Source organism: Podarcis erhardii, assembly GCF_964252035.2.
Source record: "Podarcis erhardii genome assembly, chromosome: 5".
Classification (NCBI taxonomy): domain Eukaryota; kingdom Metazoa; phylum Chordata; class Lepidosauria; order Squamata; family Lacertidae; genus Podarcis; species Podarcis erhardii.
The window spans coordinates 56,980,735-56,996,308 of record NC_138509.1 but is presented as its reverse complement, the minus strand read 5'-3'; the positions used below and the strand labels follow the sequence as shown (position 1 = coordinate 56,996,308).

Here is a 15,574-nt window from a genome sequence, read left to right as displayed (position 1 = left end):
TCCACAAAGCCTTCCTAAATTCTGGACATTATGCTTAATGTAATGTAAAAGGCAAGTACTGGGTTGGAAAGCCACCAGTATGTAGTAAAGTATGCTTGTGTCAGTAGATTCTTGATTATTTATGGATACTCAGAACTGACACTCACTTGGATGTAAATGATGAATGAGTTGGTAGCAGCTAGAGTCTCTCCACCCCCCCACCCCAGACTCGCACTTGTGTAAGTGCTAAGTCATTCCAGAATAGTTCCAAAAGCAACTACCAAGTACAGCCTCAGGCATACCTAAGCAAACATGTAAGATTGTTTTTAAAGGGGATTCCTGGTCTGTCCACAGTTAATAGCCATAACAGACTTTAACTGTCTATGTGTGAAATCAGTTTGTGTGGCAATACATACTTCCTGACAACTTTCTGGAGAGTACAGCAGACTTGAAAATAGAGAGGCTGGTCATACTTAAACTAGCATGAAACTGAAATAAAAGAAGCAGCACCCTTGTTAAAATAAAGGCAATGCCACATCAAGGCCTATTACTTTCCAAATCTTAAGACTGCAAATAGCTTAAAGGAGCCCCAAAGTTCCTATTATTTAAAAATCCCCAAACAGTAACTTAAATATTAAGTGACCAGAGCAGCAAGGTATACTTACTATTTCATAACTGGATAATACTGTGAATGCTACATCATTAAAAAAACTTCATTGCTTTGGTATTTATTACCCCCTTTAACATACCTGGTTAGAAAAGCTAACTTCCAAGGATTTCTTTACGGAGTCAAAAGGTTGTTGCTTAGATAGCATCTTTTTCTCCTTCACTTGTCTCTCCCTGCAAGCAACTTCCGACAACAACTGGGATGAAGAACTAATTGGGCTAAACTGTGGTATCTTCAAACAACCCATTTTTTGATAGTATGTGTGGTTATCCTTTTTCAAACTGTCATTTTCTGCTGTTGAAGCCCATTTAGTCAAGCCTGAGCCAGCTGTGTCTAGTTCCATGTAATCCATATTACATTCTCTACTATTTTCTACTAATGGTGTCCTTGTTCGAATAGGAGATATTTCATTCTTTTCAAGGTTTTTTGTGCATATATTATCTTTTAATATGAAAGAACAGTCTGAGGATCCATCTGTTGTGAAGAGTTGCCGAGCAACAGCTTTGGGATGCAAAACCTTTGATGTCATAAAAATTCCATTATCTGGACAGTCCTTTTTCTCAGATTTAGCACCTCTGAGAAAGGCCTCAATTATAGGACTCCGATTGGGTGGTGGAATTGGCAACTTCTTCCTTCTCTTCTGTTTTGGAGATAATATGCTTTTTCTAAGATACTCCGTATGTGAGACTGAAAGCCCAGCTTTCCCATTTCTTTTTTCTGAAAAATATTAACAGAGTTCTGTCTTCATCAACAAATGCTGAACAAACAAAGCAGAAAGTTAGTACAATCTCAAACCTCAGTTGTTGAACGTAATCTGTTTCAGAAGCCCATTCAGTTTCCGAAATGTTCAACAACTGAGGCGTGGCTTCCAGTTGGCTGCAAGAGCTTCCTACACTCAAGCGGAAGGCATGTCGGACGTTCGGCTTCTGGAAAATATTGGAAAACCGGAGCATTTACTTCCAGGTTTTCGGAGTTCAGGAGCCGAAACGTTCCAAAACGGAGCTGTTCAGGAATCAAGGTTTGACTCTAATTAAAAAATACCAGAATCTCAAAACTGCTTCACAAAACACATTAAACCAGGCTTCCTCAAACTCAGCCCTCCAGATGTTTTTTGAGACTACAATTCCCATCATCCCTGACCACTGGTCCTGCTAGCTAGGGATCATGGGAGTTGTAGGCCAAAAACATCCGGAGGGCCGAGTTTGAAGAACCCTGCATTGAACCATGGTTTATTTTAAACTATGAGCACAGTGCTATTGCATGCTGCTCAAAAGTTCCAAAGTCGCTCCTGCTGTTGCCACGCTGGGAAGAAAACAAACTAGAGCTGGCTTCACATTATGTCCAAACCAAGGCTTGTGGCTAGCTTGACCCCCCCCCCCCACATCATGTCATTGAGATGCAAAGAATAAACCTGAAGAGATCCTACCAGATAGCATAGATCAACTTCTCCGCCCTAGAACCCTCCAAATGTTTTAGACTCCAGTTCCCATCAGCCCCAGCCAGCATGGCAAATGATCAAGGATGAAGGGAACTGTGGTCCAAAAACATCTGGAAGAAACCACAATGGGGATGACTGGTTTAGGTCAAACTTTTAAAAATAAAACTCAAGTTTTTAACCATTAAAAACAAATTGTTAAATAAACATTAATAAATAGCAATCACGATTGGTAACACCATAATCATCCTCATCCAAATACTGCAGTGGCTCTCATAGTAATCTTGACCTAAACAATCAATTCACTCCAAAAATCTGTTGGATTTTTGAAAAGTAAAGACACTTTAAATGCAATGCAGATGTCTGGTAGTTCATTTTCATGTTTAGTAAGCTTCACATTGGTTACACTTCCTGATGTGAACAAGATTATAGACATGCCCAGTGCTTAGAAGCCTGCTGCCCATCAACACAAGGCTGTGAAACTACTGCCAGGGATTAACCAAGGTATCCAAATCAAGAGAATGCATGGCATGATCTCATTCCCAGTACTGTGGGAGACTTGTCACCAGCTATGAAATTTGCCCCTTCCTCTGCCTGGTAAAAAGGGAGCCTGGCAGAATGTGATGCATGAGCAGTTGCTTCCAGACATGCAATAAATCAGAACTGTGCAATTTTCACCTATACAGGAATTCATGCTTTTCACAGTAAAGAGTAATGTGTGATGAGCTCCACAGCTCAATACTGTACTAGACATTTTATAAACAGAAAGATTTGCTTACCTTGATTTAGAGATGGTTTGAAGTAGTCAAGAATAGAGCAGTTCCTGTAAGAGAAAAAACAAGTTCATGAAAATACTACCTATACAAACATACTGCTTAACTTGTATATCAAATGAGAGGTCAAGTCAAAAGGATAGATTCTAAATATGTTTGGGCAGATAGCATTTTGTATTGACAATCTGGTGTCATGCAGTGGCAAGCCTTTTTGGCAAATGTGTCATAACTTGTGGAATATATGAGATAGTGGAACCACAATCAGACTATTGAAACCACAGCTTCTGTTCACATTCACAGAACCACTCCTACTCATGTCACAAACTGAACATCCACAATGGGATCAGATACCCCCCCCACACACAAAAAAAGTTCATTGCATCCCACCTTCAATGCATAGTGATGTGGATACAGAACAGGGCCTCTGCATCCACACCTGCAGAGTCTAGCCTAGTATTTCTCAGACTTCCAGTAATGGAGGTATACTTTACTATTACACCTGAAAAACAATGCACAAGTAATAACTTGTAAGAGGTTTGTAAGAGTAAGAATAATTTGTAAGAGGTTTGTAAGAGTAAGATAAGTACATTGCATGCTGTGTGTGTGTGTGTGTGTGTGTGTGTGTGTGTGTGTGTAGGAGGCAAGCCTAGAGTGTGCATCAAAGCAGAATTAGCTTACATTTATAGGAGGCTGCTCTGTGTTTTTGCATAGTTCACTCTCCTGGCCTTGGTTCCTTCCTGTCAGCCTCCTCCATGCTCTGACCTTGGTTACTTTCTAGCAGCCTCATTCCAGAGCCATGTAATCTGTAGCTTTGTCTGAATGTCAGGAATTGACTGAGCCAAACACACACAATACAGAGATGTGGCATAATTACCCAGCCCAGCAAGAAGGCCTGAACAGTGAATCAGGCAAATGGAAGCCTCATCCATAGGCAGATACTTTGAGCCCAAAGTCCGATTAATTGTCTTTACTTTTTCTTGTGGTACAGTTGCAATTCTGTTTGGCATACTCTTTGGGAATTGTCTCAACGCTTTCAAGATAAAGTCAAATCAGTTATTGCACACACACTGTACTTTTACTTAGCTCCAGAAGTTACATTTGTTTTCGAACACCACATCTTCACTTAAGACCCACAGATTGTCATTGCAGCTAAGAACCCGAGCTCCTTTTTTCTTTCCAGTGCCCTAAGCATTCAGAACTAAGCATGACTTGCTAGTAATTATTAGAATTTTGAATCTGCTTTTGCCTTGTGGCACTTTTTGGGGGCTCAGCACTCAGATTAAAGCAAGTTATGTGGGTTGAATCCTAGCAAAATTAGCGATTTTTAAGTTTGCACTAGAAAATTTCCTGATGTCTGGGAGAGTGATCTAATTTAGCATATATTTAGTGCAAACAGTGAAAACTATGAACTAAATCTGTATTTGCTTCCATATCCTGCAAGTGTATAAAGTGTTATTGATTGATTGATTGTTAAATTTATATACCGTCCTTTATCAAAAGATCCCAGGGCAGTGTACAGCATTACAAACACATTTTACAGAGCATCAAAAATAAAAACATAATAAAAAGCATAATAACAGGCAGCATAATAATAATAATATTGCTAATTTAATCCAGCTTTATCAATAGTAAGAATGGAACCTTTAAATCATACTTCTAAAAAAAATAATTCTAACCAACATTAATTCTGGCAGAATTCCCATGTCTTATGAGTGTCAAGAAACTCAAAAGAAACTCACCAACTTCATTCTGACTGCCTTTGATAATCTGATGGTTTAGAATTCATAGTTTTAGATTCAGCTTTCTTTGGGACTCTTTGCAGCAGTCAACCTCTAAGTGCAAGATTAGTTTCACTTTCCAGGAAGGGAGTGTTATGCCTATGTAAAGAAGACCACTCCTCCTCAATAGCCTTTACCTCATTTGATAAGGACCTCCCTCCTTCCTGATGCAGCCAGCCAGCCGCTCAGGGAAACTCAAAATCTACACTCTTAACTAGAGTTTCCCAGTAATAAAAATCACATTGTCTACATTGTTTTTCCTCTTTCAAGCAGCGTTCAAAATTAGTCAGGTACCAGTCACATTTCACAACAGGCAATGGCTGTTTGTGAGGCAGTAGAGATGTCTAGAAACCAGGTTTGACACCTAACATCTCCATCTGTCAGCCTGGCGTGGCTGCAATGCGGGGCAGCACAGCACCAAGAGACAAACATCTGCCTGTCACACAGCTGGAAAGGCACATAAGGTATAAATTATTTATGTCATTGTTAATTAATCTTAGGCTAGCAATGCTACAGTACATTCAGTACAAAACCAGGTGTGGTATTTCAGATGGAAGAGGGGAAGTCAAAACCGATTTTAGATTTACAGTGGTACCTCGGGTTAAGAACTTAATTCATTCCGGAGGTCCGTTCTTAACCTGAAACTGTTCTTAACCTGAGGTACCACTTTAACTAATGGGACCTCCCACTGCTGCTGCCGCCACGCCGCCGCCGTGCAATTTCTGTTCTCATCCTGAAGCAAAGTTCTTAACCCAAGGTACTATTTGTGTTAGTAGAATCTGTAACCTGAAGCGTCTGTAACCCGAGGTACCACTGTATATCAAACAAAGTTCATATGTCCATGCTTGAATAAATTCAAGATTAAAAACTGTTAAAAGGGGGGGGGCAAGCAGTGTATTCCAATAATATTTGTTGTGGTTATCACATAATAACCACAGCAACGTTAGCAGCCCAGGTTAAAACATCTGGGCCCTCAGAAGGCTATGGGCCTCCTCATATACCAGTAACCTCTTCTTGACCGGCCTGTACTGTATGAAATGTACTTTCTTTTATCTGTCCATTCAGCTGCATTGGTATTATGCGAGAGTCCAGTATTATGTGAGAGAAACTTCCCTCTATCCCTCTTTCTTCACACCATACTTAATTCTATAAGCATTCTTCAGCTTTTTGAAAAAAGCCCATGCAAAATAATGTGCTTGATTTCCATAATTATCAAACAATTTCATAGGTTTTGAAGAGAAATTATCTTGTGGACTGTTAGAAGATTAATTGTTTGTGTACTCTCTCTCTCATATAATAGCGCTCAGGATCACACAGTGAAAGTGCACAAACCGTAGCTGGGCAAGACATAACAAAAAATCCAAAATCCACATTAGGACAGTACCGAATCAGTGAAGGTGATTTGTCCATCTTAAAACAGATCAGGAAAGAGTGTACTTTACACAATGCATAATTATGGAATCTTTTTCTCTAAGAACTGCCTATCTTGGATGGCTTTCTAAAAGATGCATGGAATTCTATTAAGTATTGCAGTCAACAGCTACTAAGCAACAAAAGTTAGTAACACACTTCTAATAAAGAGTACAAGGGCTTAAGAACACACAGTAAAGCAGTCACCCTTATAGTGCCATGCTTGCAAGTGCACAAAAATATCTGGCTGCCCCCTTGTTAACATACAATTTGCCTTAGAATATTTCACTAAGTTCCACCTGGTTTGTTTCTATCTGTCACTATACTCATCCTAAAAATGCTGTGACTTGAGTGACAGGAGCTGTAGAATTTAAGAATGACTCTGATCCCAAAGGATAGCTGTGGATCTGTGTGCACATTCAGTATGAGCTGGGAAGAGGGATCCTGAGGCGGTAGATGAGTTGCACCTCTTCAGATTACAGATAGGAAATGTTGTTTTTAATGCTTTCCCATGGCAGATGCCAAAGCCTCAGCATCTTGGGATGGCCTATCTGTGCCATTCTCCAATCAGCTACCAGAAAGAAAGGCCCCCTGGAGCTTTGCCTGTGGTGACAGCAGCACCTGCTCCTCCTCCCCAGCCCAGGTAAACAAACAGCAGTTCAAAAGAGCAGCTCCCTCCCTCCCTCTGGGCAGAGAGGAGTGGGAATCAGACCCAGAACCTAGAGTGAGTAGGCAGCAAAGCAGAAGTGGCTGTCCCCACACCGAAAATCATGTGGCTAATTGACAATGGCAAGGCACTTGCCTACCTGCCTTCTCTCTTTTGGCAACCTAGCAATGAGAAACAGTGTCCGAAATTAGCCAGGCACGTTTTATGACTGGTGCGGGTCCAATTGCAACCCTGTGGAGATCTCTAGATTGCCAGGCTGGTGACTGACATCTCCATCTGTCTGGCCCCTCCTGCTCTCTTAAGCAGGTAAGCAGATGACCTTATTTACTGCATTTATAACCCACGTTTTTCTCCAAGGAGTATATGGTTCACCTCCCCATCTCAGTTAATCTCTACAACGACCATGTGAGGTAGGTTAAGAGGTTGTGACTGGCCCAAGATCATCCAGTGAGCTTCACAAATGAGTGGGGATTTGAGCCCTGATCTCCCAGGTCCTGGTCTGACACCACTACAGTACACTGACTTCCTAGAGTACTACTATGGGGCAGCTATATAAATTAAGTAGGCAAATAATTCTGGGGAAAGCAAAATGTCACTTAGAGAGGGATCTGAAATGTTTTCTTTGAAACTTAAATTTGTTTTATTCTGGGTTGTTTCAATTGATGTTTTAATGTGTTGTAAACCACTTTGATGTTTTTCTTTAATATATCAAGTGGTATAGAAATGAAATGAAAAATAATTACAACAATAAGGCCATAGCAGTTAACGTTTCCCTTTTTTAAAGGGAAATTCCCTTATTCCGAATAGGATTCCTCGCAAGAAAAGGGAAAAGTTGACAGCTATGAATAAGGCTCATTGTTTAAAAAAGATTGGCAGCTAGACATTCTGTTGTGGCAGTCATAACCTAGGTTTAAGATGCCATTTAGCAATTAGCTTATATATCTGAGTTTATGACACCAAGAGGAATCTTAATTGCTCTATCGCTCACACAGAATAAGCAGACTGTGGCTGGACTATGATGCTTTCTGTCCTGGCACCTGAGGAGGTGACTGCAAAGAGCAGCCTCAGCTCACTTTCTTGCCCTTCCCAAAGCAGAATGGTGGGGGAGTGATAGGGAGGATTAATTAATCAAGTTAAGGCAGCCCCCCTCAGCAAGAACCCAAGCAAGTAGGAGACGACACAAAACAATTGGGAATCCTGACTGTCGCTTCCCCAAGAGGAGGAGGGCAAGTGAGGAGCTCTAGCAAGGCGCCATCCTGCTTCTGTTCTCTCCGGGCCAGGAAAGTGCAACAACCCACCACCACCACCACTGAATGACATACTGTGAAGGGCCCCCACGCTAAAATAACATGGCTCCACCCTGCTGCCCCTCAAAAAGAAAAGTCCTTGCAAGTAAAAATCTAGCGCCTCAGGGTGTGAAGGTTCTAGCCCAGCCAGTCTTCCACTTAATGGCAATTTTTATTTGCTGGCTATTTTCTTTACAAAGAGCAGAGTTCGTAAGCGAGACCCCCCCCACCTACCCCCGCCGGGGAGCTTTGAAGCCCCTTTTCCCGCCTCATAACTACCCACCCCCAACCCACGTCGGGCACATGCGTGGGACAGGCCGCTGCGCGGCACCCAGGGAGCTTCGCCCCCGCGTCCGACACGCTGCCTGGTGGGAGTTGTTGTTGTGACCGCCGCCGTCGCCCTGCCGTACCTGCCACCCCCGGCGCCGTCTCCCCGGCCCGCCGCTTTGCTGTGGCTCTTGGGGGTGCCCGCGGGGGAGCCGCTACTGAGGTTCTGGGTCATGTCCCCGCCGGGCGCCGCAGCCCGCCTCGATTTGTGGGTTCTGTCAGGCACCGACGTTGCTCTCCGAGCGCTCCGTACTCCATAGCACGGCACTACCGGTCAGGAGGCAAGGCCGGGCGGGGAATTCTCGAGGCGGCGCTGGGATTGGCGGAGCTCAGGGAAGGGCCCTCCCCTCCATAGGCTGCCAAGCTGCCGTGGCAGAACTGGGCGGGATGGAAAGCCAGGAGCTACCTCGGGTTGGCTGCCGGGACTGACGGCGTTCAAAAACGAGCCACTGGTTTCCCCATCCCATTATGCAATTTGCTTCTGGCTCCTTCCCGCGGGAGTGAGGGGGGGGGGGAGCGTTGCCGTTGGCGCCTCGGGCGCGCGGCGCCTGTGATAGGCCAGCGGGAAGGCGCGCGCGCAGACCGCTTGTTCTCGCGTTCCGACGGCATGAACCCCGAAGCTCAGTGGAGGAGAGGATGCTATTGCGCGCGGGTGGAAGCAACGCGGGGCGGGCAGCCGGTTTCTGGTGTAATAAGACTAAGACGAGTAAAACGATACGGTCTGAACGCCGGGCTCTGCGCTTGTGTAGTCCATCAACTCAAATCAGACACGCAGGATTGCCATGTTTTCTTTTGTGTGGAGTTCTGGCCAGGTTCCGCTCTGATGGGAAGTTTTGCTTCTGCACATGACTCTGGCAAAACCATTTTAAGCTGAGACATTCCTTCATCACCCTAGAATGTTCAGTTCACATTGAGTTCATGAGACATTGCATCCTGACCTGTTCTTAGTGCTTGGTTGACCACATCTACGGATGAATGCTATATATTAATCACTAGTAATAGTTTAAGTCTTGCTATATCAATCACTAGTAATAGTTTAACTAGGAGGTTTTCACACCTGTCCAATTCTGTGTTCCCTTTCCCAACCTTTAATCTATTGGTGATTAATGCTTATATGCAACCTTTGCTTTGTATTTGTGTTAACCAATCAGCAATGAGCACATATGTGGCAATGCTGTAATATTCAATAAAAGGGACTCCCCGAGACATGCTTGGGAGATGCCTCCCATATGACACTTGTCACTCGTCTGTCTCTTATTTTTTTTTTAAATAATTTTTATTGGGTTTTTACATTTTATAACAACAAACACACACACAAAGACAAAAACACACAAATACAATTTCATACCCTAATTTTCTTTACCCACTTTCGTTGACTTCCCCCCACCCCCTCCTCTTACATCCCAATTCCAATACTTAATTCAGCAAGTTCTTACCCAACGTCTTAAACATAATTCATATTACTTTTAAAAATTTAATTCTTTTTGTTTATCTATATTCAACTTATCCAATTCTCTTATAATCATTAATTTCTTTTTTTTATAAGGTCGATCTAACTTCCCTTCCACAAATTTTCCCTTTATTATGTTAATCATAGGTCACATTGACCAAATAAAACAAATCATAACATTTAATAATTCTATTCTCTCTCCCCCCCCTGCCCCGGTTTCTGTCCCTTCCCAAACAAATGTCCAAAAAACAAACAAAAAATAGTTCTTAGCCCGGATTCCTCACGTCCGAGGCGTCTGATTCTCTGTCAGCCCCTCTCTGCCAACTATATTGGTAGTCCTCTTTGTTGGTCCTGAGACCCCGAAGGAGTTCAGTCCGGGTCACATCATATTTTCTTTCATCCAGAATGTTAAGAAGTGTTTGCTGCGAAGGATCATCTACTTTTCCATACTCAAGAGGAAAGTCCCAATCATGTTGCTTTATTCTTTTTAGTTTTAATATTCCAAGTACTCCAGGGACTTCCCTCTTCTTCTTTCTCATCTTTCGCAGGTTTGTAATCCAAAGGTCTTCTTGCTCATACTTTAACAGTGTAGATTCCTGGTTGATATTTTCCACTTGTAGTGTCTGCACTCCTTCTTTCTTCTCTGTCAATTCCAAAAGCATCTCTTCCTGCTCAGCTGCAGAGTTTTTATCATACATCTCCTTTGTGCATTCAGCAGAGTTGTTTGTTTCAGAATTCAAGGTCATAAATACTTTGCTCAGAGCCATACTCTGCTCTTGCAGGATTCCCACGAGAAAGAACATTTTTTCTATCTCCGCCAGTAATTTTCCCTCTGCAGCCATTGTAATGTCACTGATTCCCCCTAGGGGGCTTTCAGTTATTTAGTAGTCCTTTTCCAATAATCTGTTGCTTTGTTATAATCACTACTTTGTTTCCAATCGCCTCAGTTCAAATGTATCACCTTTAATTCAGAGAGTTATTAAATAACAAAATTCTTTACTTTGTCCGCCCGTTTGACAGCTTCTTTGACAGCTGTCAAACTCCTTTCACTTTCCTCCGGCACCCAAACAGGACACTCCCGGGTTTTGGGGTGGATTACACACAAAGTTCCAAAGTTCCTCCCTTTCTCTCCAGCACAAAATCTTCTTCTAACAAATTTGTGAAAAACTTTTAAATCATCAAAACAGCATTCATTCTGCCTTAATTCTCCGTTCCTTGCTTTAAATCGTCTATAAGTAGAGGGGGTGCGGACTTCCCTTTAACACATCCCCCGATCGTGCCGAATTCAAAGGATAAAAATTTTTAAAGTCCAAATTCCACTACTCACGGGTCCTTTGTTATCCAGTCCAAATTTTGGGAAGAAAGTCAGCGCTCTCCGGCCATGGCTTGCGGCTTCGCTCTACTGAAGTAGCGGTCTACTCTCAGCACCACGCCACTCTCCGTACCCTCTCCGTAGCCTTTAAAAAGGCTCTTCGTGGGTCGGGGAGGGCGCTTAAGGTGCCCACCGAGTCACCAAGTTCGCAGGCTTCCGCGCCTGCGGTTTCTGAGGGTCCCCGTGTCGCCGGCATGGCAAGACCCGTCTTCAGCAGAGCCGATTCCCTCCGGAGCTCGGAGGCAATCCGCCATTAGCCGTTCGCGCTAACCCGGAAGTCTGTCTCTTATTTCAACCCAACACTGCTCCATGCTCAACTGCCCAAGAGCCGTGAGGCGACAGTGAACGGGGAAAGTGGAAATAAAGAACAGCAGCTGCTGCCCCCTCACTCTGAGCCCAATCCTCTTAGCTGTTTCTCTCAAGAAGAGCAAATGAATCTCCGTCCTCCACTTGCCCAAGCAGGCAGGCAGCTGACTGACCTAAGGAAGGAGCTGCAGGAGTAGGTCACACAGCATCCATCTCACTGCACTCTCACTTTCTGCTTAAAGTAATTACTTAAAATGAATGTCGATTCAGATTCAGAGGTTTTTATACCTTTGCCGCTCTGTGCTCTTTTGAAAGGAAGGGTGGGATATAAGCTGACTAAATATTACTACTAAAGTGGTGCATAACAATTCAATATAATAAAAGCTACTTAAGATACAAACATACCAAATCATCAGCTGATGAGCAGGATTCATTACAAACCTGCTCCTTATCAGGAAGGGGGTTGCATTGAAACCCCTGCTCAGTCTTTTTCTGTCCATTTTAACAGTACTGTACCCTGCTGCCTGTGAGGTGCTTTGAAGTCCCAACTAGACTACCAAATCACCTGGCATCTTTGTCATGTCAGTCCACTGAAAGTTGAGTGGTCCTGCCTACCTGTCAAACTGGCCAACCCAGATGAGGATCTGGCCTGTGCAGCCAAAAAAGTAAACATATTACGCCAGTTCCAAAGGCGTTGCACTGACTGTCAACATGCTATGATGCCAAATTCAGGGTGCTTATGTTAACACATAAAACCTTACACCAGTGTTGTTGAACAGGTTCTGGCCTGTGGGCTGAATCCTTCTCTTCCCTATCCCCTGAAGGCCAAGTTTGACAGGCAGACAAGGCTACCCATGTGCAAATCATCTGATGTCAGTGCAATGTTAGAAACATATGAAAGTTAGGAGCTAAATGGCACCTTAAACCTGGGTTACGGGCACAACAACGGAATGCTTAGGCACACTTTTTATAACAAGCTGAAAATGAACTGTTCATTTTTCACATGGTCTAGCCCTTCCCCTGCCCACCCCCTAATATTCTTAAGAAGGTCTCTTCTCCAGTCTTCAGAAAATATCTGGAAGTGGGGAGGCAGAAAAAGGTCCTCCTTTCCTTCCATTCTGCAGTTTTAATCTGAAATCTTAGGTGCAATACTTCGCTTAGCTCAAAAACAGCTCATGCTAATGAAATTCCTTGTCACAAAATGCACCTAGAACAATGGGAGTTTTGAACACTGTGTCAGTGTGGTGTGGGGTAATCTGTTTTCGCCTGCACAGTGAAATTAACTCATTTGGGCACAAGCACACTGCATGGCATTTTGAAGCCCCACTTCAAAGTGCCACAAGGGCTCTGTGCAAGCACCAGCAATTGCTGTTGGCATCAGTGTCTTGGGAGAAAATGGAAGTGTGCCCCTTCGGAGAGTTACAGCACCTGCTGTGACTATAGAGACCAATACAGAAGAGAAATGTTTTATTGCAGGCAGGGCAGATGAAGGCATCCAGTGCTACAGGTGCACCATGGTATATCTTCTGTGTTTCCCCCAGCAGTCATTCCAACTCTTGTAACTGCTGTGGCTACACCACCTGACTGCTGTGGCTACACCACCTGACTGTCTGTCTGACATTAATTCAGAGCAGCTGCTCACATTATAAAACATCAACATAAAATAAAATTGCATTCAATATAAAAATTTAAACCAAATATTACCAACCAAACAACATATACGGACTACTTGGACTACTGTAATGCACTCTACATGGGACTACCTTTAAGGTAATCCAGAAACTACAACTAATCCAGAATGCGGCAGCTAGACTGGTGACTGGGGGTGGCCGCCAAGACCATATAACACCAGTCCTGAAAGCCTACATTGGCTCCCAGTACATTTCCAAGCACAATTCAAAGTGTTGGTGCTGACCTTTAAAGCCCTAAACAGCCTCGGCCCATTATACCTGAAGGAGCATCTCCACCCCACTGTTCAGCCCAGACACTGAGGTCCAGCTCTGAGAGCCCTCTGGCAGTTCCCTCACTGTAAGATGTGAGGTTACAGGGAACCAGGCAGAGGGCCTTCTCAGTGGTGGCACCCACCCTGCAGAATGCCCTCCCTTCAGATGTCAAGGAAATAAACAACTATCTGACTTTTAGAAGACATCTGAAGGCAGCCCTGTTTAAGGATGTTTTTAATGTTTGATGTTTTATTCTGTTTTTAATCTGTTGGGAGCTGCCCAGAGTGGCTAGGGAAACCCAGCCAGATGGATGGGGTATAAAAAATTGATAATAAATAATAACAATAATAATAATAATAATATATCACAGAGATAACAGCATATAAATAATGAAGCCAAAAATAACAATAAATAACAGTGGTGTTTTAGCCAAAATGACTAAAAGAATTGTGCCAGAAATTTAAAGTTAATGGAACTTGGTAGTTGAGAGGTTTTTATGGGTCAACATGTTTTGGAAGCAGTCACATGAGGGTAGTGAGCCTTGAGAGGCTAGTAAGAATTATTTAAATACTGTACATACTCTTCATAAGGTTGCTCTTTGCTTACACCTCTGTAACCTCCTAGTTTGGCCACTAGAGAGTAGTATAAGGCTACTTAGCAACCGCATTCTGTAATTATACTCTCTCTTAAAGAAGAGCACTGAGTGGCAACAGTTCTTGATAACTGTACAAACTTTACTTCATTTTATTTATAAATAATGTTAGTTGTTTCTTTATAAAATGCTCCAAAAGCAACATATAATAATAATAATAATAATAATAATAATAAATTTTATTTATATCCCGCCCTCCCCAGCCGAAGCCGGGCTCAGGGCGGCTAACAACAATCAACAATCAAACCATCATATAAGGTGATTTATCTATTTAAATAAAGCTCATAAACAAGAACCAGTATTAAAAGGCACATTTAAAAATAAGGCTGAATTTGGGCCTCCTAGAAGCACTTTCTAAGTAAAAAGTATTTAGCTGTTAAAGAGTACCGGTAAATTAATGGAGCCTGGCAAAACACTTAGAGACATAGGAAAGTGCCTGCACCCAACTTTGAATTCCCCATTGAGCTCTTTTATGCTTTTCTATCACAATATTCTCGAAGCTACAAACATGAGTCTGACCAAACTGGCGTGCTCTGGTCCATGGGGTCACGAAGAGTCGGACACGACTAAACGACTAAACAACAACAATCACAATATTACTGTATACGATAAATTAAATTATAATTAAAACACACACCATACCCCCCCAAAAAACAGGGACTAACATAAAGGGGCAACTAAGAAGAACTACGACTCACCAATGCTGCTACTCTACTCAACAGGAAACCGTTAGTAACAGAAGAGACACAGAAGGCTTCTATTTAAAGGCACAGAAGCCATGAGAACCTTTATACTGATTTGCCTATCCACACTTGACAATCTGACACTACGAATATGTTAGAAATTTAAAGAAAAATCACCACAACTGTAAGAGGGTGGGAAACAAGATAGAACTTCTCCCTTATTGGAACTTTTAAACAAAGGTGCTGAAAGTTTGAAATTCACAGAGCAGTAGCAAAAGGCAGCTGTCCATTGCACAGCAGCTAAATGGTGCTTAATTGCTGGCACTGAATAGAGTTGGTGCTAGTATAGCCTTAGTAGGGGGGGGGGAATCACTTATTTGTTGACTGGAAGTATCCAAACTGGTAAGATAAAGAGGAAGAATAATTTATGTTTATTTAATAAGTTATATCCTGCTTTTTCATTATGTGAATTCAGGGCAGCTCACATAATAAAACATCATACGTTCAATATGTAAAATGGCAACAAAATTAAAAACCAGCAAAACAACATATATCATAGAAATAATAGCACTAAAAGATCAAAGTCAAAAGAACAATAACTAAATATTTTTTTAAAAAACCTCTGGACCAACCAGGTTTTGATCCAAATACCTAAGAGAATAGTGCCAGGGCCTGACAAACCTCTCTTGGGTGCTGTAGCTGAAAAGGCCTTGTTTCTCCTGGCTGCCTCCCATCTCATTTAAGAGTAGTACCAGGAGCAAGCCCTCAAGATGTTAAATGAAGCATACAGAAAGGTACATATGGAAAACAGCAGACCCTAAGGTAACCAGTTACCACTGTTTACAT

General features: G+C 42.6%; 1 protein-coding gene across 2 annotated transcripts in view; it reads right to left on the bottom strand.

The window, feature by feature from the left end:
- SLF2 (SMC5-SMC6 complex localization factor 2) overlaps nt 1-14,781 on the bottom strand; it is a 39,474-nt gene extending 24,693 nt beyond the window's left edge. Inside the window, exons 1-3 of one of the 2 annotated variants that reach the window (XM_081863104.1) lie at nt 14,744-14,781; nt 2,861-2,904; nt 729-1,363 (exon numbers count right to left, since the gene is read on the bottom strand). In XM_081863104.1, coding sequence (XP_081719230.1) covers nt 729-1,175 — 447 coding nt within the window. In that variant the 5' untranslated portion in view covers nt 1,176-1,363; nt 2,861-2,904; nt 14,744-14,781. Of the gene's footprint in view, nt 1-728; nt 1,364-2,860; nt 2,905-8,405; nt 8,624-14,743 lie in introns of those variants that run through there. The other variant, XM_081863103.1, reaches the window with a different exon arrangement.
- Between the last annotated feature and the right edge of the window lie 793 nt (nt 14,782-15,574).